This window comes from Dendrobates tinctorius, unplaced genomic scaffold (genome assembly GCF_039654945.1).
Source record: "Dendrobates tinctorius isolate UK_male_01 unplaced genomic scaffold, ASM3965494v1 ptg000075l, whole genome shotgun sequence".
Classification (NCBI taxonomy): domain Eukaryota; kingdom Metazoa; phylum Chordata; class Amphibia; order Anura; family Dendrobatidae; genus Dendrobates; species Dendrobates tinctorius.
In genome coordinates this window covers 9,240,557-9,266,535 of record NW_027361743.1, presented here as the reverse complement: position 1 = coordinate 9,266,535, position 25,979 = coordinate 9,240,557, and the positions used below count along the sequence as shown (strand labels likewise).

The 25,979-nt window shown below is 44.9% G+C and overlaps 2 protein-coding genes across 6 annotated transcripts in view; one reads left to right on the top strand and one right to left on the bottom strand.

Moving 5' to 3' along the window:
• The window catches only part of MRE11 (MRE11 homolog, double strand break repair nuclease), a 296,568-nt gene extending 286,931 nt beyond the window's left edge, over positions 1–9,637 (bottom strand). For all 3 annotated transcript variants that reach the window (XM_073582975.1, XM_073582976.1, XM_073582977.1), the window contains exons 1-2: positions 9,506–9,637; positions 6,350–6,436 (exon numbers count right to left, since the gene is read on the bottom strand). In XM_073582975.1, the coding sequence (XP_073439076.1) occupies positions 6,350–6,372 (23 nt within the window). In that variant the 5' untranslated portion in view covers positions 6,373–6,436; positions 9,506–9,637. The remainder of the gene's footprint in view (positions 1–6,349; positions 6,437–9,505) is intronic.
• On the top strand, positions 9,635–13,943 carry ANKRD49 (ankyrin repeat domain 49). 3 transcript variants are annotated; one of them, XM_073582980.1, is made up of 3 exons: positions 9,635–9,776; positions 10,568–10,864; positions 12,570–13,943. In XM_073582980.1, the coding sequence occupies exons 2-3, from the start codon at positions 10,568–10,570 to the stop codon at positions 13,011–13,013; spliced, it is 741 nt and encodes a 246-aa protein (XP_073439081.1). In that variant the 5' UTR covers positions 9,635–9,776; the 3' UTR covers positions 13,014–13,943. The 3 variants fall into 3 exon arrangements, with proteins under 3 accessions (XP_073439081.1, XP_073439080.1, XP_073439079.1); XM_073582979.1 differs by having other exon boundaries at positions 9,772–9,908; XM_073582978.1 differs by lacking the exon at positions 9,635–9,776 and having other exon boundaries at positions 10,535–10,864.
• The last annotated feature ends 12,036 nt before the right edge of the window (positions 13,944–25,979 follow it).

Genomic DNA, 25,979 nt, shown 5'->3' with positions numbered 1-25,979 from the left:
CCTTTGGGAAAACCCTGTTGAAGAAAAAACTTTTGTTTTTTTCTCCTTCTATCCTCCCACTTATCCTGGTTCCTGGGGGCTTCCTTCGGATAAATTTCCTACTCCGAAAGGATTTCCTATAAGAGATATTGGAGAAGACAGGGCAGGGAAGTGTTTTTTTATTATCCCCGCTTTTATCCAGAATATCATACGTAGGCCCGAATAAGAATTAGCTTTAAAAGGGAAAGGAGCATAATCTTGACTTTGTTTGGAGATCTCCTGGCCAACAATTAAGCCAGAGGGCTCGCAGCGCTGCATTAGAAAAAACTGCTGATCTGACTGCCAGCCTGACTGAGTCCGCCGATGCATCAGCCAAGAAAGCAGCTGCCCCTTTCATTACTGAGATGAAGTCTCGTATAGCGTCCCTAGATGTTTTTTCTCTTAGCTGTGATTCCATCTGGTCTATCAAGACAAGCAGTGATCTGGCCGTACAAGTGTCAGCTACCGCAGGTTTTAATCCCCCCTTCCCACCCACCCCCGGCGTCTTCCCATGAACCAATAGCGTAGCTACCGGGGGAGAGAGGGGGCGGTGGCCCCGGGCTCTGAGAGGGCCCACCGAGCTACGCTACTGTAACTGTATGGGCGTGCACAGCACGCCCATACAGTTACATTCTGCGGCAGAGCAGGGAGAATCAATCTCCCTACTCTGCCGCCCAGCCGCTATGGGCCCGAGAGGGTGGTGGGGGGCCCCCACCTCACAGCCAGCAATGTCGTCCTGGACTATTCCGTGCGCACAGAACCTGTGATGAGGTCACAGGAGGGGCGGAGTCAGGGGGGTCACATGATCAGGGGCTTCAGTGGCTGCAGGACTCTGCTGTGCTGGTTGTCATGGTGCTGGATGAGGTGAAGTAGTTTCTGTGTGGGGTCAGGAGGGGTTTTACAGGGTGGATGTAGCAGAGCTGTGTGTGTATGAGGTGTACAGAGCGGAACCGTGTGTGTAGAAGGTGTACGGAGCAGAGATATGCATGTATGAGGTGTACAGAGGAGCGGAGCCGCGTGTGTATGGGGTGTACAGAGCAGAGCCGTGTGTGTATGGGGTGTACGGAGCAGAGCCGTGTGTGTGCAGGGTGTACGGAGGGGAGCCGTGTGTGCAAGGTGTACGGAGCGGAGCCGTATGTGTACGAGATGCATGGAGCGGAGCCGCGTGTGTACGGGGGTGTGGAGCAGAGCCGTGTGTGTACAAGGTGTACAGAGCGGAGCCAGGTGTGTACAAGGTGTACAAAGCGGAGCAAGGTGTGTACAAGGTGTACGGAGCAGTACAAGGTGTACGGAGCGGAGCCGCGTGTGTACAGCGTGTACGGAGCAGAGCCGCGTGAGTACAAGTGCACAGAGTGGAGCCAGGTGTGTACAAGGTGTACGGAGCAGAGCTGCATGTGTACAAGGTGTACGGAACAGAGCAGCGTGTGTACAAGGTGTACGGTGCGGAGCCGTGTGTGTATAGGGGGTATCAGGGGCAGTAATAGGGACACATACGGCAGCAGAGGCTCAGCATTGGGGTATCAAGTGCAGTAATAGGGACACATATGGCAGCGGCTCAGTATTGGGGTATCAGGTGCAGTAATAGGGACACATGCGGCAGCAGCGGCTCAGCATTGGGGTATCAAGTGCAGTAATAGGGACACATACGGCAGCAGCGGCTCAGTATTGGGGTATCCAGTGCAGTAATAGGGACACATGCGGCAGCAGCGGCTCAGCATTGGGGTATTAAGTGCAGTAATAGGGACACATACAGCAGCAGTGGCTCAGTATTGGGGTATAAGGAGCAGTAATAGTGACAGATGCAGCAGCTGCGGCTCAGCATTGGAGTATCAGGTGCAGTAATAGGGATACATACTGCAGCAGCGGCTCAGTATTGGGGTATCAGGTGCAGTAATAGGGACACATATGGCAGCAGCGGCTCAGTATTGGGGTATCCAGTGCAGTAATAGGGACACATGCGGCAGCAGCGGTTCAGCATTGGGGTATCAGGTGCAGTAATAGGGACACATACGGCAGCAGCGGCTCAGCATTGGGGTATCAGGTGCAGTAATAGGGACACATACGGCAGCAGCGGCTCAGGATTGGGGTATTAGCAGGATGAAGAGTTTGTGCAGGTTGGGGATACATGGTAATGGAGCTGGAATATGAGAAGTGAAACATGTCGTTGTTGTATTCTCTGTAGCAGAGTCCTGGCTGGAGGAGTTGTCATGTCGGTCTGGGCCAGATGGAAAAGACGTGAAAAGTGAACGATTACATCAGAAAGATCGTCAGCGGTAAGACACCAACTATAACTGTGCAGTAATCACTTATATGTTTTGTAGGACTGGTATTTACCACTGACCATATGGCGGTAATATCAATATTGGTCTTTATATAGGGATTATTTTCAGTAACAGCGCAGTCATCTCCTACATCCACTATTAGGGTGCGTCATCGAGTTGTAATCAAAGTTACCTAGTTAGGGGCCCACTCAGAAGTTTCGCCCCCCTGAACCAAAACTCTAGCTACACCTCTGCCATGAACCCTTCAGGAAGGTATCCACTTTTTTTTGCCTATGGGATCCTTCAATACCCCACTGTCCTCAAAAGGTAAGGGAAATTTTTTTGGAAGCCTTAGCAATTGCCAAGTCTAATTTTGGCACCTTCACCCAGAATGAACATGTCGGGTCATCAAACGGATACTTCCTCTTTAGGGATAAAAGGTCTTTTTTCTGTTTTTTTCCACTCTTTTCTAATTAGGGACAGGATTTTCTCATTAAGAGGGAAATATCTTAAGAGGGAAAGATCTTCTCTTTTTTTTATCTAGTCTGCAGAACATTATGTCCTGAACTGGTCTTTTTGGAAGAGGGTCTACCAGCCGAATGGTGGCCCTGACTACTTTAACAAGGCTGTTTCCTATAAAGGGAAACTGCTACGACCGCCTCTGACCCGGATGAAGATGATGAATCGAACGTATCCGAGTCCCCCTCTTCATCTCTAAACTGCTAGACCCGGACTCAGGGGACCTGTTCCTGGACTTTCACTGTTTTTTCCCCTTACCCTGAAGGGACCTAAAGATATCCTCTACCTGTGACTTTATTATGGATCTAAGCTCTGAGGCAAACTATGGGGTTTCTTCACAGATTGTTTGCTCTGTACAAGAGCTGCAGAGTCTTTTTTCCCACGTAGTGGCTAACTCCCACAAGTCCTGTGTTTGTTTGGTCTTGCCCGCACTTTTGCTTCCCGGGTTAGGAGGAGGAACCATTCTTGTAGATGGGTTCTCTCTTGGGACGCCACACTGGAGTCCAAGTTGCACTGGGACGATCGGCCAGAACGCCCACTTCCACTGTTACCACGTTGTGAAGATGGGAAGGGTTCTCTTGATGTCTCGCCCGTTTTTTCTTTAGCTGTCGCTACCTACTGGTGCTCCTGTTTGCTCATGACTGGAGGGAAGACTGCCAGAGCTCTATCAGAAGCACTCTCCTAGTGCTTTCTGGCGGTAAATAAGCACCTGCCACTCCTCCCTCCCCCGTCTGTACCTCAGGAACTCCTTTGGCTGATTCATGTCCGGCATCCTATTTTTTTTTTTAATTACATAATTCTGCCTGGATGCCCATGCCCTTCCCATAGGGACACACGCACTCACTGCACCGGAAGAGGACGCGCGCATGCACCAACCGGATTCCCAGTAATAGGGGCGTGCCGCATGCACACTGTAACCCAGTAGTTTTGGTGCGCACTTCTCACCAGCACAGGCCCGGGCAGCCTGCAACAGGCGGTTAGGATCCAAGGAGGGGCAGCACATCCACAGCGATGATTCATCTTCTCTGCTGCCTCTCCTCACACACCCTAAAGGTCCACTGACCCCAGCGATGGCACCTCAGGACACCGCGCCAGCCAAGGCAGGGAACTCCCACTGCCTGAATCAGTCTGGCTGGGCCTGGCATCTCATGACGGTTCCTCTCTTCTACTTTACAGGTACGCCGACTGTAGGTTCCCTGGCAAGGACAAGAAACCAACTGATGCGGGAGAGAGGTACCACCCTTTTTATCTGTAGGTTTTCTGTCCTTGAAGGGGGTATCCCCTCTCGCCATGGTGCCGTCATGGGAGAAGGAGAAAAATGAAAAATTAAGAAGTCATTTTTATTTACCCCTTTGAGCAAAAATTAAAAAAAAAACTAATTCCTTGAACATAAAAACACAGAACATGGATACCTGGCACCAGCTACCCCCTCTTTTTCCTAAATGTCATGGAAGAGAAAGATATAATGTCACTAGCAGAGAAAAAAGAACAAACCAAACTTTGCCCAAGTTACCAGTAGCTTTACTTCGTTCTCTATGCGCCCTCTGCTGGAAAATTGCGGTAAATGTGAAAGAAAAACAATTAGTGCATAGGAGATGGTATTGTAGTCATTATAGTCTTCATAGAATCATACAGTGTTAGAGTTGGAAGGAAACCCCAGGGTCATCATGTCCAACCCCCTGCTCAATGCAGGACTCACTAAACCATCTCAGACTGATGTCTGTCCAGCCATTGTATGAAGACTTCCATTCAAGGAGAACTCACCACCTCTCGTGGCAGCCTGTTCCACTCATTGATCATCCTCACTGTCAAAAAGTTTTTTCTAATATCTAATCAGTGTCTCCTCCCTTTCAGTTTCATTCCATTGCTTCTTGTGTTTCCATGTGAAAATGAGAATACGGATGATCCCTCTACAATGTGACAGCCCTTCAGATATTTGTAGACAGCAATTAAGTCTCCTCTTAGTCTTCTTTTTTGCAAGCTAAGGACTTTTGAAAATTAAATATAAGTGGGATTAGTGAAGGAAGGCTTATCAAAAAAACTAATACCCTAAAAATTAACTTTTATTAAATATATTAAAATCCAAAAATATTAAGCGCAATAATATATTCAACCGGGCACAAAAACCACTGGCTGTATTATGCGTAGGAAAATAGATCTTGGTACATAAAAAGATGTCAGTCAAAGGACAAGAAAAATATAGGTACAAACCAAATCTATTAATCACCCTGATCTCTCACTGTGGACAACCCTGCCTTGATGCGGAGATTGGCACCATAGCTTGAACGCAAATTGACGCCCCCGCTCAAAAAAGGCTCGCCCTGTGTGGCCCTTGTGAACCCCGAGCTAAACAGTATAACATTAAGGCTGTGTGCACACGTCCGGAATTCCCGCAGATTTTATGCATTTTTGCCGCGTTTCTTCAAGTAAACGCTGCGAAAATGCATAAAATAAGCAGCCCATTGTATTCAATGGCATTCCACACATGCTGTGCAAATGCTGCGTATTTTTCCGCGGCAAAATCGCATCGCGGAAAAATACGCAAGTAAGCGGAAAATGTGTGGATGGTACCCAGGGTCTGGAGGGGAGGAGACTCTCCTCCAGGTCCTGGGTACCATATCCCTATTAAAAAAAATATTACTATAAAAAATGGTGCTATTCTCACCTTCCGGTGTTCCACTGAGCGTCCCCAGGCTTAGCGATGCTCCCGGCAACTTCCATTCCCAGTGATGCCTTGCGACAAAAACCTTTGAAGAAGTCGCAGTCTCGCAAGACCACTACATCATCAAAGGTAATTGTCGCAAGGCATTGCTGGGAAAGGGACTTGCCGGGAGCATTGCAAGGATCGGGAAGGCTGCGTGGGACGCCGGAAGGTGAGGAAAAACACCATTTTTTATTTTTTTTTTAATTATTTTTAACATTATATCATTTTACTACTGATGCCGAATAAGCAGCCTCAATAGTAAAAAGTTGGTCACGCTAGTCAAACACTATGTTTGAAGAGTGGGGCCAACCTGTCAATCAGTTTTCCGCATATGCGGGAATTACGCATGCGGAATTCTAGCGTATTTACCGCGTCAGGGAGTTGCGGAATTCCCTCAGAAATTTCAGCGGCAATTCCGCAACGTGTGCACAAAGCCTAAGAGTAGAGAGTACACAACAGGAGGGGTAAACACTCCCAACAGATAAAAAGCTGGATCTGCAACCAATTATTACCACTCTTTTGAGTACGATCACTGAGCCAGTTATGAATCCACCTAACCATAGCCTTGTAAATCCCATACTTGGTCATTTTTTCGATAAGAATAGTATGAGATACTTTATCAAATGCTTTGCTTGAAGTTGAGATATACTATACCTACCATATTTCCCTGATCCACCCAGTCAGTGATTCCATCATAGAAGGAAACTAGATTAATCTTATACATAGTAGCAGTATTATTTATATTCTTGTACATAGGGGCAGTATTATAGTAGTTATATACCTGTACATATGGGTCATTTTAATAGTTGACAATATAATATATAAATGAATAAATAAGACTACTTACACACTGTTACCAGAGGAGCTCATGTCTATACGTTAATTTAGTCTGGATATTATAATTCTCAGATGTAATATGCAAATTGCCCAAACCCTGTAGGAGAAATAGAAAGATTCATCATGTTTCAGTGTTATTGTCTTCTCCAGCATAAATGCCATCTTGTGCCTCATAAACAATATGCAGTGAAGAAGGAAAAATTACAGCTCTACACTGATGTAAAGTGCACCCTCCAGAACTAAGAAAGAGCAAGCAAAGCAAGATCGAGTCCTATATTACAGAGGTGGGGAGCAGATCACACGACTGTCTGAGCAGCAGTAGCTGGCGGATCGCGGGTCACTCCCTCGGTGACTGGATAACACAGTGGGTGACACCGGGCAATTCCACCTTTTTCATTTTAAATACGGAATGTTGTGAAATCACCTGCTAGAAAATCATGCATGAGACATCTCTGCAGACGACTGTGCTCCGTGTCTGGCAGGGACAGTCAATGACCACTTCCCTCCCCCCCACGAAAAGCATGAAGGGTGTCAATGACAATCTGTTATCGGGGACCTTTTGTGGGGGATCTGCAAATAAAGCTCTGTTATGGAGGATCTGCGGATGACGTTTTGTTATGTTGGATCTGCGAGTGACACAATATCCTTGAAGGCAGAGTTTAGCGTACTAAATTGGTATCCCCTCTCCAAGAACCTATCCCTTCATTGACCGGATTGTGAAAAAAAGGTAGTGTCTAGTGATGAGCGAGTATACTCGTTGCTCTGGTTTTCCCGAACATGCTCGGGTGATTTCCAAGTATTTTGGCGTGCTCGGAGATTTAGTGTTTGTCAACACAGCTACATGATTTGCAGCTGCTAGACAGTCTGAATACATGTGTGAAATTCCTAACAAACAGGCAATATCCACTTGTATTCACAGCCAGTCTAGCAGCCGCAAATAATGCAGCTGCGTTGACAAACACTAAATCTCCGAGCACGCCAAAATACTCGGAGGACACCCGAGCAACGAGTATACTCGCTCATCACTAGTAGTGTCCATGGAGCAGTTCCTTCTCTTGCAGTAATGCTGCCCTTTTGGGATTCCTTGTTTTAGGCTAAGGGGATGGCGGCTGTTACAGTGTAACAGGTCATTTGTTGAGGTGGGTTTACGAAAGGTACTAGTCATGAGTTGCCCCGTATGATCTCTCATGATAGTTGTGTTCAGAAAATTAATGCTGCTTATGATTAATTTCAGATGTGATTGTAAAGTTCAGTGTGTTATTATTGATATCTCTGATAACTGTATCAAAAGAGGTCTTGCTACCGGACCTTAGAACAAAAATGTCATCAATGTAGCGTCCCCAGAATAATATCTGCGGGCTCCAGCATGGTACGGTATCCTCCCCAAAAATGATGGTATCTTCCCAACAACCCAGGAACAAATTTGCATAGGTGGGGGCGCAGTGAATGCCCAGAGCGGTACCCCTGACCTGGTGGTACAGTTTGCCATTAGAGGCAAAATAATTGTGGTAGGGCAAACTGCCTAATAAAAGTATTATAAGAAACACAATGGTATCTCTGGAGCTTAGGAAATATTCAGCTACCTTAATGCCTGATTCATGGGGAATACTACTATATAGTGCAGCAAGCCGGAGGTGTCTCTCATAGGACGGCAATGCTGTGACACATCTTCTGAGAACTCTATAAAGGCACACGTTATAATTTTGTGTTAGGCCGGGGTCACACTTGCGAGTGCAATGCGAGAAACCTGCGCGAGTCTCTCGCCTCAATACCGGGCACTGCCGCCAGCACTCGGGATGGGAGTGTGCAGCTGCATGTCTTTCTACGAAGCTGAACACTCCGGTTCGAACCGCCGGCGGCAGTGCCCGGTATTGAGGCGAGTTTCTCGCATTGCACACGCAAGTGTGACCCCCGTCCTTAGAGAATTAATACCAAATACAAAGGGAGGACCGTTTAGGGGCTTAAGTCCTTTAAGTATTTTTGGAAGAGAATAAAATATAGATGTCATAAAGTATTTAGGATTCTTATATTCAATTTCATTTTTTAGAAATAAGTCCGTCATCAGGTGCCTCTATCAGCATCTCCTCAAGTTCTCTACCAAAGGTCTTAACCAAGTTATCTCGAGGATGTCTTATGGGATTTATTTTCTGTGAATTCTGACTTAATCCTATATACCACTTATCCTTCATAATCTGTACGCTGTTATGGGGGATCTGTGGGTGATGCTGCTACAGGGGATCTGTGGATGACATGGTTATGGGGGACCAGTGGGTGACGCTGTTATGGGGGATCTGTGGGTGATGCTGTTACAGGGGATCTGTGGATGACATTGTTATGGGGATATTCAGATAACACTCTTTTTGGGGATCTGAGGGTGATGCTGTTACGGGAGATCAGTGTGTGACGCCGTTATGGGGGGGATCAGTGTGTGACGCCGTTATGGGGGGGATCAGTGTGTGACGCCGTTATGGGGGATCTGTGGGTGATGCTCTGTTATGGGGATCTGCAGATAACACTTATGGGGATCTGTGGGTGACATAGTTTTGAAGGCTGAAGGAAGACCTTATGTCCATCTAGTTCAGGCAATTTTATTGCAGCTGTTCTGCATTGTTGATCCTGGGGAAGGCAAAAAACCCACAGAGTAGACGCCAATTTTCTCCATAGGGAAAAAAATCCCTTCCCCTAAGCTGGATCAACCATCTACCTATAATATTCTGTTATTCGTAACCTTCTATACTGTTACTCACAAGAAAAGCATCCATTCCTTTCTTACATTCATTCAGTGAGTTGACCATCACCACTTCCTCAGGAAGAGAATTCCAGAGCCTCACTGCTCTTACCGTGAAGAACCCTGTGTTATGGGGGACCTGAGAACACTCTTATGTGGGACCAGTGGATGACACTGTTATGGGGGAACCTGCAGGTGACGCTGTAATGGGGAACCTGCTGCAGATAAGAGCAGTAACTCTCGCAGATAACACACGGCTTATTGGGGTGTGTAACAGTGCAGCACACACCCGTGCCTCCAGCACTGACCCGTCAGCATTACCCTGGCCATGCTGTGACATGACACACCACGGTGCTGACCTCACTCTGCGCCACACTGCCTGTGCCCACATGTCCCAGCACGCACAGCCACTACACCCGGCTCTACCGCAAGACCCACCTCACTGACTCTCTCACTGCAAAATCCCGGGAACACGTGTGCAGTGCATGCTGGGAGCTGCCGCCAATACTACAAGTCCCAGCATTCCGTGCGCGGCGGTATCCCTGAGGACTACACCAGTGTGGCGCCTTACTGGAGACGCGAAAACTACTGCTCAGTGTGGCGGAGGGCGCAGGAGGCTGACGTGTGAAGCGCAAAGGCTGCTGGGAAGTGTAGTTTATTATCATCATCATCACATCCTAAGGAAAAGGGTTACTGCACTGTGTATAAGGTGAGGAGGGGTGGTCCATGACCGCGGTCCGGGCACAGGCATCGATAGCAGGTGTTATTGTGGGAGGGGTGACGTGGAGCCAACAGGTTACTGCAGGGAGTCTCTGCAGACTGGGAGTTGTGGCAGTGACAGGTGAGTGCAGACCGCTGTATCCGGCCATAGAGCAGGGGCTGCGGGGCGGGAAGGAGGGTCCTAGGCAGACCCCACTGGGACATTGGTGCTGTCAGAGATTAGTGGCAGCATTTCAGGGGTTAACCTGTGGCCAGACAGCAGCGACAGGAGGTGGAGTAGCTCCAGTTGCTGCTGTTAGAGGCTGGTCGCACCGTAAAGCGGTCCTGCCGTGTGACCCGCAGTGGAGCGCGTCTTCGGGGTGGTCTCTGCTACCAGTATTAGTGGGGACCCAATTTGTCATTCTTTGGGGGGGGGTTAATTTTATAGATTTTTATCAAAATGTCAGGCCCGCTTCATGAATTTTTTGCAGCACGAAAATATTGTGAAAATGTGAGACCCAGGTAAAATCGCTCCAGGGGAGGAGGAGGGACTGGGGGATATCTGCACAGAAATATAAAGACTTCCTATAAAAATCCCCAATTAATCGGTAGAAAACATCTAGAAACCTAAAACACCCCCCAACAACGATGACATAAAAACATGCGAACACCCTGAAAGCCAGTCCTAAAGCACAGTATTGACCACTGGGGTCCTGTGACCGCTGGTGTCGCCCTTTTTGTGGCGCCGCACCCGCCTTTTGCTTCCTCTTGCGCCATGCCATGATGTCTTGTGTCTTCCAGATGACGACGTTACAGGAGACGGACGCCGCTTTCTCCCAGGACAATGGCGCAGGCGACACTGCTACAGAGGACGAAACTGATCTGCAAGAAAAACTCGACTACTTTCCAGATGACTTTAATCAACTGGATCTACTGGAAACCCACCGCCACCTGATTCCTACCGGGACCCAGAGTCTATGGCCGGGGGAGTCAGAAGATGACGAGGAGGAGAAGAGCGAGGATTGGTACCAGAGTCAGGAGGAGGCTCTGAAGGACAACCCCAAAGAGTTAATGCTTTTTGCTGCAGAAAATAACAGAGTAAGTTCACACAATGGAGCAGTAAGATCAGGTTGGGATATAACCCCCAGTAGCTGATCAAAGATTCATTGATGCAATGTTTTAACGCAACTTAACCCCTTCCTGTCATATTTATTTATTTTACTCAGTTATATAGCGGCATTAATTCCACAGCGCTTTATAGACATGATCATCACTGTCCCCAATGGGGCTCACAATCTAGATTCCCTATCAGTATGTCTTTGGAATGTGGGAGGAAACCGGAGAACCCGGAGGAAACCCACGCAAACACGGGGAGAACATACAAACTCCTTGCAGATGTTGTCCTTGGTGGGATTTGAACCCAGGACCCCAGCGCTGCAGTGCTGATCACTGAGCCACCGTGCCGCCCAATATGATATGACCGTACCTCCACCATCAGTTCCACATGTTTGGGGTGGGCTCAGGAGGTGACACCACCACTTAACGTATTTTTCGGACCATAACACGCACCTAGGTTTTAGAGGAGGAGATTAAGGGGAAGCAAAAATATGATCAATGCTGTACATAATATCTCCGATCCTCATACACATGGTCCCATCCTGTCGTATGATTGGCCTCCATCCCCATCCTGGTATGCATGGCCCCATCAGAAAACATAAAAAAAAAAAAAATTACACTTACCTTCCTGGTGCTCCCTCACTGTTCATTGCCAGCAACTGCTTTATGCTTGTAAGCAGCGCATGGCAGGGACGTCATGTGCTGATTATAAGCCGCAGGGCAGCTGCCAGAATACTCAGTACTCTGCACGCAGGGACTGTATGCACGCAAAGCACTGAGTATTCATTGTTCTCTAGCGAGCACAGTGTCAGCCGGAGACTTCCTACAGCTGCCGGCGGTCACATGTGCCGATACTTAAGAGAAATGAATATTCACCTCATTTCATGAATATTCATTTCTCTTAAGTATTGGCACATGTGACCGCCGGCAGCTGCAGGAAGGCTGCGGCTGACACTGCTCGCTAGAGAACAATGAATACTCAATGCTTTGCGCGCATACAGTCCCGACGTGCAGAGTATTGAGTATTCCGGCAGCTGCCCTTGGGCTTGCAAGCAGCGCATGACGTCCCTGCCATGCGCTGCTTACAAGCATAAAGCAGCTGCTGTCATTGGAGCAGGACGCTGCGAAGGAGCGCCGGGAAGGTAAGTGTAATGGTTGGGGTTTTTTATTGTTTTCTGAAGGGGCTATGCATACCAGAATGGGGGAGGGGGCCAATCATATCAGGATGCCATTAAAGAGAAATGAATATTCATTGCCCTCCATGCCCATGGGCGTGGAATGCAGTGAATATACATTTCTCTTTACCAGTGGGCACCGGAGTTAGCAGCAGCAGCAGCTGCTCCTCCGCCAAAACCGCTCCCCTACCTCCTCAGCACAGCCTACACATCCAGACTATAAGACGCACCCCCCATTTTACTCCACATTTTTGGAGGAAAAAAGTGCATCTTATAATCTGAAAAGTACGGTATATGCTCTAGGATGGCTGATAACTTATTGATCAGTGATGATTCGACCACTGGGACATCACCAAGTAGGTAACGTCTTGTTCTGCTGATCGGAGCGGGCACTGGCCGTGGGACCACAGTTGATCTGTAGTTTTCTCCATTATTATGAGAATGTTGACGTGCTGAGTGCATTGTTTTTTTTATTTTTCCCAGTTTTCTCACTGGTTATTTTCTTCTTACAGCTGGACACCATTCAGAGAATCCTTTCCATCAGCCCGGATCTGGTGAATGTCACTGATGAAGATGATTACACCCCCCTGCACAGGGCCTCGTACAACGGTCACCTGTCGATCGTGCGGGAGCTGATCGCCAAGGAGGCAAACCTCTGCGCAGTGACCTTAGACGGATGGACGCCGCTGCACAGCGCCTGCAAGTGGAATAACCCGGCCGTGGCCTCCTTCCTTCTTCAGCACGGGGCAGACATCAACGCACAGACTAAGGGCTCGCTAACGCCGCTGCACTTGGCTGCCGCCAACAGAGACAGCCGGCAGCTGCTGGAGCTTCTCCTCATGAATCGCTACGTGAAACCTCAACTGACCAACAAGCTCGGAGAGACTGCGTACGAGATCGCCCGGCGCACCGACATCTACCACTACCTGTTTGAGGTTGCAGATTATTGGACTTAACTTCCGGCAGCGATAAACATCAGATTTGCTTATGTGGTGCAGATGTGTACGTGTCCGCTGCTCTGCATGTCGTGTACCTATAGTGAGGGAAGGATGATGCAGTGAACCTTAGGTGGCCATGTACAGCCCGAAGTTACATGGATGCAGCAATGTCACTCCCTATAACACAGGGTAAAGCTCTAAGTTCGGAGATCTTGCAGATGTTGTGTTTACAATAACTTTATTTTACATATCCTTTAAGGCCGGTTATGGACCTGTGACCCCTGACATGATAGACGTGTATGGAGCTAGCCCTGATCACTGCTGTTTAACCATTTAGAGCAGCTGATAGCGGCATTTAAGTAGTTATCTTGTGTGTGTACTGGTGCCAATCGCCTATCCCCTCGAAGCGGTCTTACTGCGCTAGTGGGTTGCCCTGGTGGCCGGGGCCCCTTATTGCTGCCACCTTGGTTCGGTTTCTTAATACCGTGTCAGTTTTACTAAATACTGCATTACCTTTGTATTGCTGAAAAGTACAAGTCCTCTAGGGGGACTAAAAAAAATTGAAGGGGTTGTCCACGTAAAGACCAAAAGAACAAAAAAAAGTGTCCTCACCTTCTGCACCAGCGCCATTTCTATACTCTGGATCAAGACACTGTCACATGGCTACTGCAACCTCTACAGTTTCGGCAGATGAAAGAGCGAGAGCTGCAGACGATCATAGGTCGGTGATTGGCTGCAGCTGTCTCGTGACATAACAATATCACCTTACCACTGGGATACAAAGTGCAGGCATTGGTCTGGGAGTTAAGTTATGTTGTGGGTCTTTTTTTTTTATCTAGTAAAAAAAAAAAAAAAAACTTTTAAAACTTTGGTATCGCCATAATCGTGCTGACCTAGAGTCCTGTTCCTAGGTCGTTTTTACCACACATTAAATGTAGTAAAATGGCATTCTGGCAAGTTTTGTTTTTTTCCATCATTTACGCCGTTTTAGAAAATTAGAATTTTTTTTTTCATTACATTATACGGTAAAATGAATGGTTTAATTCAAAGAGGATACATCTCATCCTGAAAGAAAGGGTATGGCTCTTGGAGGAAGAAACAAAAACACTAAAATGAAAAATGGTAGCCTGGTCGTAAAGGGGGCTATTTACCAGGCAATCGGCGCTCGTTTACTAGCCCAGCACTAAAGCCTGTATGGGGAAGGAAGATGTGTAGTATGAACGTTCTGTCTCCATCCACTATCAAGGCAGCAGCTGTTGGCTTGTGCATTAGGTGATCAACATCATGGTTACACCAGCAGATAATTAGAAATGTGTGATTTTTATAAACTTTTGTTTCAAGTCGCTAAATCCTCCCACAAATGCACTCACGTCTCCCCCATCCCACCCACTTCCTGGTGTAATTTATTATACAGTCATGGCCAAAAGTGTCGGCACCCTTGAAATTGTTCCAGAAAATCAAGTATTTCTACGAGAAATTTTGTGCAATTACACATGTTGACACAGAGATATAGAAAAGCTAGACTGCAGTTTGCCAAAATGTACTTGAGTAAATAAAAACCTTCTGGGAAAGTGTCTTGTGGACAAATGAGACCAAGATAGAGCTTTTTGGTAAAGCACATCATTCTACTGTTTAGTGAAAATGGAATGAGGCCTACAATGAAAAGAACACACTACCTACAGTCAAATATGTTGGAGGTTCAAAGATATTTTGGGGTTATTTTTCTGAATATAGCACTGGGTGCCTTGACTGTGTGCAAGGCATCATGAAATCTGAAGATTACCTTAGGATTTTGGGTCACAATGTAGTGCCCAGTGTCAGAAAGCTGGGTTTGTGTCGTAGGTAATGGGCCTTCCAGCAGGACAATGACCCCAAACATTTCAAGAAGCCCCCAGAAATGGATGGAAACAAAGCGCTGGAGAATTCTGAAGTTGCAGCAATAAATCCAGCTCTAAATCCAATTGATTACCTGTGGGGACATCTTAAAATTGCTGTTAGGGGAAGATATATTCAAATATGAGAGACCTGGAGCGGTTTGCAAAAGGAGAGTGGTCGAAAATTCCAGTTGAGAGGTGTAAGAAGCTTGTTGATGGTGAAGCAGAAGTCCAGCGCGGGTGATATCCATAAAAAACAACTTTTATTCCATTTTCATTAAAAGCACATAAGTCCAAAATCCATCTTTATATCCAGAGACACAAAAACACGGGTAATTCTTACCAGTGACAGTCACAGGCTTAAAGTGCATACGCGTTTCATCGGTCGTGCCGCCTTAATCATTGTGATAAAAAAATGATAGAGGGCTGCTATAAAGGACTAGGCCCATTAGGTCACCCCCTCTGGTCCTGCAGACAACAGAAACAGGGCAACACCTACAAATATGAGTTCAAATAATATTATAAATTTCAGCGGCGCTGGAGTAAGGTAAAAAGTGCAGCGAAACTAAACAAAAAACCACAGGTTTGTCAAAAAATGTAAATTAAAAAAATAAGATTTGCGCACATAAAACTTCTCAATAATGAATAATGCCAATGTATTGAAAAATATTATTATTAGACCATAGATGATGAGAATACAAATATGTATATACACAAAGGAAAATAGAATTGCACTATGCCCACTGTGATAGTTGCACTTAGCCCAACTTAGGATGGTAAAAAAGGCTAAATATAAGGGGGGTTTTATGAGGCAACACCGAAGAGGAAGAGGTCAGAAAAAGAATGGGTTAATTAGTGGCAGAGATCGTTCAGCCAGCTTGTCTGCAGAATACCTGTAATAAGTGGTAGGTTAATGTTTTGGTAGCAGACAATAAATAAATATTGCATAAATGTAATACCACTGCGGCAAATATAGTCCTTAAATAGTCCTTGATCCTGTGTGCTGACAGGTAGGAATTCTCAGAGTGGAGTGCTAGGATATAAGTCACTCCTAAAGTCTGAGGAAAACTGCCCCGGCCGGTGGCAGTTCCTCCCGAGCAACATGGATGGCCCGTCCAAGGGCCTGCGTGTTACAGGTTACCTTCGCAGGATTATAGTAGAAGATAGGAGAGTTGGTTCTCCGTTGCATTCAAGGCGTCGGTGTGCGCAGCTGTCAGTAAGAGAATCCCGGTGGCCGCGGTCAGATACTGTGTCCTTGCTACATGCGATGGTAGAAGCAGCACCTGGCGTGATGCGGGAGATCATGTGACCAGAGCTGACTGCTGGCTACGAGTGGATATGGATAGTAAAAATGACCCAGAAGGATCAAACGCATTTCGGAAAGTCACGGTTTCCTTCATCTGGTCACGACAGGTCCTGCTTCTACCATCGCATGTAGCTATTTTTTGGAATAAAAGCGTGTTTTTTTTGTTATCCTGCACTCTATGGTGAGCGCTTGCACCGGAGTTTTCGTGTAAATCTCTGAAATACGTGATTCAGACAGAAGCCCCTGCGGAAGATTCCCCATAATAAAGCAGGTGGAGGCACTGTGGACACTGTCTGACCTGCGTCCGTCTTTTTAGGCAAGAAATAAATGTGCGGTCCGCCACAGTTTTGTGCACCTATGAAAAGAAGGACAAAGCTGAACAGAAGCCAGATGGAGTCCAGAGGAACTGTACTGCCTCATTATAGTGAAAAGAACCCTTGGGGGTTCATCTGAATCACAGCATTCAGAAATTTAGACGGAAGAGGTCAGCATAGCGTGCCGGATAAATGTGATCCCAAACTTTATGTAAAGTGTTCCCAATAAAAAAACTCAATCCATGAAAAAAGCAAGTCCCCCACTCAGGTCCATCATCTGTTAACGGAAACAGGGGGCTTCCATATTGGTAGCACAAAGGCTCTGGAAAAGCTGAATGGCTCCTCGCCCCCAATATATGCCCAGCAAATTTTGCACTCCCAAATCCAAATGCCCCCCTCCCTTCCAAGCCCCACATTTAGCGTACTCATGTTTGGCATTTCTGTAGCAATGAGAACCCCGTTAATTTATCTGTGCATGTCTCCAGAAGCAAGAGCTGGACATAACATACTGGGCACTACAACGTACTGGGCACTACAATAGCATATTTGCAATTTTCACTCGGTAACATCTACTTTTGCTTGTTTCTGGAAAACTCCTATGGAGTCAAAATTGTCACTACACCTGTAGATAAATTCTTAATGGGGTACAATATCCAAAATGGGGTCACTTGAGGGGTATTCTGCTCTTATAGCACTTATATGGATTCTGCAAACTATTCTAGGAAAATCTGCACTTCAGGAGGCAAATGGCACTCCATACCTCTTGAGTCTCGCCGTGTGGCTGAGCAGTACTCTACAGCCACATATGGGGTATTGCCACCTTCAGCAGAAATTGTCTGACAAATTTTGGTGCAATTTTTAACAATTTTCCTGTGTGAAAATGTAAAATCTGGGGCTAAAACTAAGTTTTTGTTGTAAATATTTAATTGTTATTTCTTCACTGCCCAATGGTATAAAATTCTGTGACACACCTGTGGTGTCAATATGATCACTGCACTCTTCGATAAATTCATTGAGAGGTGTAGTTTGTAAAATGGGGTCACTTATGGGGGGATCTGCTGTTCTGGCACCTCAGGGGCTCTCCGTGTGGGTCATAGTACCTGCAAACCATAACAGTAAAATCTGCACTGAATTACGGCGCTTCTTCCCTTCTGAGTTTTGCACTGTGCCTCAAAAGTAGTTACTTACATGTAGAGTATTGGCTCACTCAGGAGAAATTGAACAACAAACTTTTCCTATTAGCCCTTAGGAAAATTAAACATTCTGGGCTAAAACAACATTTTAGTGGCAAGAATGTTATTATTCTTTCTTCACCGCCCAATGGTATAAATTTCTGTGAAGCACATGTGGTGTCAACATACTCACTGCACCCCAAGATGAGTTCATTGAGAGGTGTAGTTTGTAAAATTATGTCACTTATGGTGGGTTCTCCTGTTCTAACACCTCAGGAGCTCTGCCAATGTGACATAGCACCTGGAAACCATTCCAGCAAAATCTGAACTCCAATATTTCTTCCCTTCTGAGCATTGCATCCGCTATCCGCTATCTCTCAGAAAACTCTGTTCTCGACCCTCTCCAATCCGGTTTCCACTCTTTACACTCCACTGAAACTGCCCTCACTAAAGTCTCTAATGATCTGCTAACAGCTAAATCAAATGGTCATTACTCCATGCTAATTCTCTTGGATCTCTCTGCAGCATTCGACACTGTGGATCATCAGCTCCTCCTCACTATGCTCGGCTCCATTGGCCTCAAGGACACCGTTCTCTCCTGGTTCTCCTCCTATCTCTCCGACCGCTCCTTTACTGTATCTTTTGCCGGTTCCTCCTCCTCTCACCTTCCCCTTACTGTTGGGGTCCCCCAAGGATCAGTTCTAGGCCCTCTCCTCTTCTCCTTGTACACTGCCCCTATTGGTCAAACAATCATTAGATTTGGTTTCCAGTACCATCTCTATGCTGATGACACCCAATTATACGCTTCTTCTCCTGACATCACGCCAGCCTTTCTAGAAAACACCGGCGATTGTCTAAACGCTGTGTCTAACATCATGTCCTCACTATATCTGAAACTGAACCTGTCAAAGACTGAACTCCTGGTGTTTCCTCCCTCTACTAATGTACCTATACCCGACATTGCTATTTCTGTGTGTGGCTCCACTATTACTCCCCAGCAACAGGCCCGCTGTCTTGGGGTCATACTTGATTCCGAGCTTTCCTTTGCCCCCCACACTCGATCAATGGCTCGTTCTTGTCATCTGCACCTCAAAAACATTTCTAGAATTCGACCTTTTCTTACTTTTGACTCTGCAAAAAGTCTTACTGTTTCTCTTATTCATTCTCGTCTCGGCTATTGTAACTCTCTTCTAATCGGTCTCCCTCTTACCAAACTCTCCCCCCTCCAATCTGTCTTGAATGCTGCAGCCAGGATCATATTCCTCACCAATCGTTACACCAATGCCTCTACCTTGTGCCAGTCATTACACTGGCTACCCATCCACTCCAGAATTCAGTATAAACTTATTACCCTCACCCACAAAGCCCTCCATGGCTCAGCACCACCCTACATCTCCTCCCTTGTTTCAGTATACCACCCTACCCGCGCCCTCCGTTCTGCTGATGACCTGAGGTTAGTATCCTCAATAATCAGAACCTCCACTCCCGTCTCCAAGACTATACACGTGCTGCGCCAATTCTTTGGAATGCACTTCCCAGGTCAATACGATTAGTACCCAATCCCCACAATTTTAAGCGTGCCCTGAAAACACATTTATTCAGACTGGCCTACCGCCTCAACACATTAACCTAATCTATCCCTGTGTGGCACAGCCAAAAGTTTTACCATAACCAGATTTCCCACATCATGTTCCCACATGCTTTATGCATCCATTAGCCCTCTGTGTCTGTACTGTCACACACTTAACATTATGGCTGGTCCATACAATCAGGGCAACTGTTACCACCCACCTTTCGTGTCTACCTCTTTCCTCATAGACTGTAAGCTTGCGAGCAGGGCCCTCATTCCTCTTGGTATTTGTTATAATCTACTGTATGTGATTATTGTTATGCTGTAATGTCTATTGTCTGTACAAATCCCCTCTGAAATGTAAAGTGCTGTGGAATATGTCAGCGCTATAAAAATAAAATTTATTATTGTTATTATATTATTGCATGGTGCCTCAAAAGTAGTTTTCAACCACATATGGGGTATCAGTGTACTAAGAGATTCTTTATTTGCATGGCTCAACTTTATAAACTTCTGTGAAGAACCTGGAGTTCAAGGTGCTCACCACACATCTAGATACATCCCTTTATGTTTCCAAAATGGAGTCACTGGAGGGGGTTTCCACTGTTTAGGCACATCAGGGGCTCTCCAAACGCGACATGGCACCCAATCTCAATTCCTACCAATTTTGCATTCAAAAAGTCAAGCGGTGCTCCTTCCCTTCCGAGCCCTGCCATGCAGCCAAAGAGTAGTTTTCCCACACATTTGTAATGTCAGCATTCTCAGGAGAAATTGAACAACATATTTTGGGTCCATTGTCTCCTGTTATCCTTGTGAAAACAAAAAGAATTGGGTCTAAAGTAAAAAAATTTCTGAAAAAAAGTTAAATGTTAATTTTTTCCTTCCACATTCCCTTGACACTTGTGAAGCACCTGAGAGGTTAATAAACCTCTTGAATGTGGGTTTGAGGACTTTTAGGGGTGCAGTTTTTAGAATCGTGTCACTTTTAGGTATTTTCTGTCATATAGACCCCTCAAAGTCACATCAAATGTGATGTGATCCCTAAAGAAAATGGTTTTGTAAATTTTGTTGGAAAAATTAGAAATCGCTGGCCAAATTTTAACCCTTCTAACTTTCTAACAAAAAAAAAAAATTACGTTTCAACTATTTTGTGTGACATAACTCTGTGGTTTAAGGGCATAAAAATTAAAAGTTTGAAAATCGCAAAATTTGCCAAATTTTCAACAAATTTCGGATTTTTTCACAAGTAAACCCTAGTCATAACAAACAATTTTACTACTATCATGAAGTACAATATATCACATAAAAACATGGTCAGAATCAGTGGGATCAGTTGAAGTGTGCAAGTTAGTTATTGCTACATAAACTTACACTGGTCAGAATTGTAAAATTTGGCCTGGTCTTGAAGGTGAAAACAGGCTTGGAGGGTTAGGGTGTGTGCACACGTTGCGGATTCTGCTGCGGAATTTTCCGCACGGATTTGTCTAAATCCGCAGGTAAATCCACAAGTCAAAAGACCTGAGGTTTATCTGCGGATTTTCTCTGGATTAGCCTGAGGTTTGATACCTGTCATGGAGCAGGTGCCAAACCGTTGCGGAATCCACACAAAGAAGTGACATGCTGCGGACTTAAAACAGCAGCAAATCCGCGCGGAAAATTCCGCACCGTGGGCACTGCGTTTTTCATTTTGCATTGCCTATAATGGCACTGTACACCGCACCGCAGGGCCAAATCCGCAGCAGAATCCACAACGTGTGCACACACCCTAAAGGTTTCGGTTAAGGTATAAATACGCAAACTGCAATGTGATAAAAAAAATCACATTGCACTCGCACTAAGGCCAGGGTTACACTTACGAGTGTGATGCGAGAAACTCACATAGAAATGCAGCTGCACACTCCGGTCCCGAGTGCTGGCAGCAGCGCCGGGTATTGATGCGAGAGACACGCATGAGTTTCTCGCATCACACTCACAAGTGTGACCCCGGCCTAAGGCTGGAATCACACTAGAGTATAAAAAAATCGGTCAAATGTTGATCCAAAAAAATTGGACACGTGTCATGCAAGCACAATGCGATTTTTGTCAAGTAGCATCAGTATGACATCCGTATGCAATGCGTTATTTACATCATCTTTTACATGCAGTAATTCTCCATGTAATTTAAAGCTAGTTTACAAACTAAGGCCGGAGTCACACTACAGCGAGATACAGCCGAGTCTCGCAGGTTAAAACCAAGCTCTGGCACCGGCACTCTGGAGCGGAGAGTGCAGCTCCATGTATTTCTGTGCGGCTGCACGCTCCGCTCCGGAGTGCCGGCGCCAGAGCTTGGTTTTAACCTGCGAGACTCGGCCGTATCTCGCTGTGTGTGATCCCGGCCTAATAGAGCAATCTTATATACAGATAGATGATATAGATAGATGAAATAGATAGCTATCCTGTAGATATTTAATGTTACAATCCTCCTACATATAATTATCTAACACCCTTTAGTGTCTTTTATGTGGCACTAAAGGATGTTTAGCCTTATTAAACCAATTGAATACAACATTTTTTTTAAAAATGACCTGTGATCCCTCCTATTTTTTTCATAACCAGCCAAGGTAAAACAGAGAGTCGCCTCCATAAAACTCCATGGACTTGATGAGTGATGTAGTTGCAGAAGTTACCGCTGCTCAGAGCTGCCGGGTCATGCAGGAGCCTGCATCTCTGATCCAATACTGCAAGCATGGGTTACTGAATTACTGATGTCATCAAGCGTGAGACATGATGGGCAGTGACATATGAAGCGTCATTATCAGAAAGACGCTCCATAGGTTGCAGTACTGAATTGATGGACGTCGTGAGAACATCATTTTTAATAATAAACTGGTGAATAAGGGAGTGTTTCTTGTCTTTATTTAATTCTCTATTTTTATGTCTTTCAGATTCCCATTTCTGGACTACTTTGGATTCCCAGGACTACTTTGGATATTCATGGTTTTTTTTTTAATTTGTTTTTTTGTTAAATTGGTCAAAAAGGTGTGGCAGAGTGTTTTTAAAATAAACTATTTTTTTTTCTGTGGGTGTGTGTTTTTATTTTTAATCACTGGGTTAGTAATGTGGGTGTCTGATAGACACCTCTCCATTACTAACCCCTGAACTTTTTAAAAAGTCACATTTTTGGGCAAATGTACTCCGGTGCTCTGCCGCCCCCAGGGTGATTCTAAAGTTTTTCTGTGAGTTTTGCAAAATGTAAGTGCAAAATGTGACTTTTTGAGCTAAAAAGGTGACAAAAACGGTGAAAACATAAATAAAGTGCATTTTTTTTATTTCGTCTAATTCTGTCTGTCTGTAACGGAAATCCCGCGTCGCTGATTGGTCGCGCCCGGCCGGCCTCGACCAATTAGCGACAGGCGCAGTCCGCCCGCGAATTGGCGCGGCATTCGAACGACGCACGCCACCGCTACCGTTGGGAGATCTGCGGCGGGAGTTGCCATGGGTCATCTCCTGCCGCGTGGAGGTCAGCGGCGATGCAGCCAGGAGATAACCGGCGCAGCGCTCAATGTGCGGATGGTACCCAGGGTCAGAAGACTCTCCTCCATGCCCTGGGTACCATAAACCTGTAAAAAATAGGATTAAAATAAAAAATAGTGATATACTCACCTTCCGACGGCCCCCAGACGCTTTCTCTCCTCTCACCACGCTCCCAGCATCTTCCGGTCCCAGTAATGCTTTGCGCGAAAGACCGCTGATGACGTCGCGCTCTCGCGAGAGTGACATCATCTCCTGTCCTTCACGCTAAGCATTACTGGGACTGGAAGATGCCGGGAGCGTGGAGAGGAGATCGGGGGCCATCGGAAGATGAGTATATCTCTCTGTAACGGAAATCCCTCATGCAGAGCACTGTGCCCTCCCGATGCGATAGTATCAGGCCTCCTTTTAGTATATATATGTATATAAACAAGTGAACACCAATAAACTAGACTTTAAAAAAAGGTGCATAAAAAATGCGCATCTTGAAAGGATGAAGTGAAAATCAATTGGAATTGGCACAATTTTTTTTTCAGTGAAAACCCAAAAAGTCAGAAAAGAAAAGTGATGTACAAAAACTGCAAATGATAAATCCGGCCAGTGAATTTCTAAGGCGACTTAAGCTGGGACCACACATGCGAGAAACACGGCCGAGTCTCGCATGTTAATGCCCGGCACTGCCGCCGGCACTCGGGAGCGGAGCGTGCAGCTCCATGTATTGATATTAACATGCGAGACTCGGCCGTGTTTCTCGCATGTGTGATCCCAGCCTTAGGATGATTTTTTTTAAAGCCATCCTCCATATGGCCCTGCCTAAAAAAATGATGTGAATAGAATCATTTTATTTATTTATTTATTTTTAAAAAGCATCACTCCAATTTGAATGCAATTTTTTTTTGTCAAAGCCCAGAGGTGGATCCTACAGGAAGAAAATGCATATGGGTGTGTTCCCACTGAGTGTTTTTGCTGAGTTTTTGCATCAGAAGTTCCTTGTTCAAGAGTTTTTGGAGTGAAAACTCTGCAAAATCCTTCCCGAAAGCTGCTTCTAAAACTCTCGGAATACGCAACTTTAGTTAAAATCTATGCCAAATACACAGTTTTTGAAGAAGATTTTTGGAAAGTTTCTGCTCAAAAAAATTTAATGTGAACACATCCTTTGTTAGTTTCTGAGAGTTTTTCTGGCATTTTTTTCTGCCATTTTTTATGAATGTTTTTTCAGTATTTTTCAGCTGTTTTTGTACAGCATTTATCAGACTTATTTTGAACTTTATTATCCAATATAGATAATGCCAGCGTTTTGTTTTTGTTTTTTTTTTGCTCCAGAAATGCTTCACAAAACTTGCAAAAAAAAAAAAAAAATGCCGGGAATATTCCGAGCAACTTTTTTAGCCTTCCCATTGACTTGTATTGGAAGTTTTGAGCGTTTTCCTAGTAGTAAACAACGGAAGAACGGACGTTACTTCTTTTAAACGCTTAGTGACTTTTGAATGCCTGAGCGTGTAAATGGAGCTCAGAAGCTTGAACGGATGAATCACAAGTCGTTTTTGCATAGAAATAAGCCTGCTCATTCTTCTAAGCATTTTTTGTACCCTCCTGGAGTCATTTTATGCACGCCTGCCCATATTTTAGCAGAACATGTGACTTTTTGCTTTAGAAAAGGCTCAAAAAGGAAAAAAGACAACATTTAGAATTTTTGACGTTGAGCAAAATTAATGAACCACATGCAGCATTTTATCAGACTGATTTCTTTATTTTTGTGGAAATATGCTACAGCTTGTCTCTTTAGCCATTTTATGTCAAATTTTGCAGAGGTTTTGGCAGAACATGTGAAGCTTATAAAGTAAAAAAAAATGTTAAGCGCGAAATTAATCGTCCCGATTCATCATTGCAGGTTTTTGTAAGTCAATTTATTGCTGTCTTGTAGTATTCCTCTACGTTTTTTTGCATCGCATTCTCCAAAATGAATTTTGAGCACAAATAAAATACTCTTTCTTTTTGTATTCAACCTGTTCTGTGGCTTTTTTTGGTCGTACAATGCACTAAAATGTCGCAAATATTTCAATAATAAAGTTCAGATGTACATAAAATCAATCAACAGGGGTCGGAGGAATGGAGAACATTAAAAAGAAAACTGATGCATCAGCTGGAAACCCCAAACCCTGCCCATGATGGGGATCTGCAAAAAAGTTAAAAATAAAAAGAATTAGGCCGGGGTCACACTGGCGAATAAAACGGACGAATGCAATGCAATAAAAAAATCGCATTGCATTCGAACCCATGTTATTCTATGGGGCAGCTCACATCATGCGATTTTTTATCGCATCCGATCCTCTGACCGAGACAATCGCAGCATGCTGCGATGTCACCGATTTTCGGATCGGATTCGACAATACAAGTCTATGAGGGTGAGAAAAAATGGGACTAAAAACGGACCCAATGTGTGAGTTGCGATTAAATCACACCCGGTCTCCTTTAGCAAAAGCCGGCAATTCTTCCAATACAGTAAAATCACAGAGACCGGTTAAATAAAGAAAGAATGAATATATCTAGACACAATATATGTATGTATATATATATATATTTTATACATGTCATAGAGACACATTTATACATATATTTGACATTCATACAGGTCATCATAGCAGAATAGCAGCAGAAACATTTGCCGGCTTTTGTATAATTATTCTCCTGCCCGACATGAAATGACACATGGTTTACATATAGTTAACCATTTCATTTCATGTTTTTTTTGGTATGCCTATCACTATTAATTAGATGAGTGTTTGTGGGTAAAATTATGGAGTTGAAGGGGTTAATTTAAGGGGTTAATTCGTTGTATTAAATTACGGGGACTCCCTGCAGCCTCAGTGACGTCAGCAGGAGTCCCTGCAATTTAATACAACGAATTAACCCCTTAAATAAACCCCTACAACTCCATAATTTTACCCACAAACACTCATCTAATTAATAGTGATAGACATACCAAAAAAAACATGAAATGAAATGGTTAACTATATGTAAACCATGTGTCATTTCATGTCGGGCAGGAGAATAATTATACAAAAGCCGGCAAATGTTTCTGCTGCTATTCTGCTATGATGACCTGTATGAATGTCAAATATATGTATAAATGTGTCTCTATGACATGTATAAAATATATATATATATACATATATATATATATAAAAATATATATGTGTGTCTAGATCTATTAATTCGTTTGTGTGGGGAAACCTGT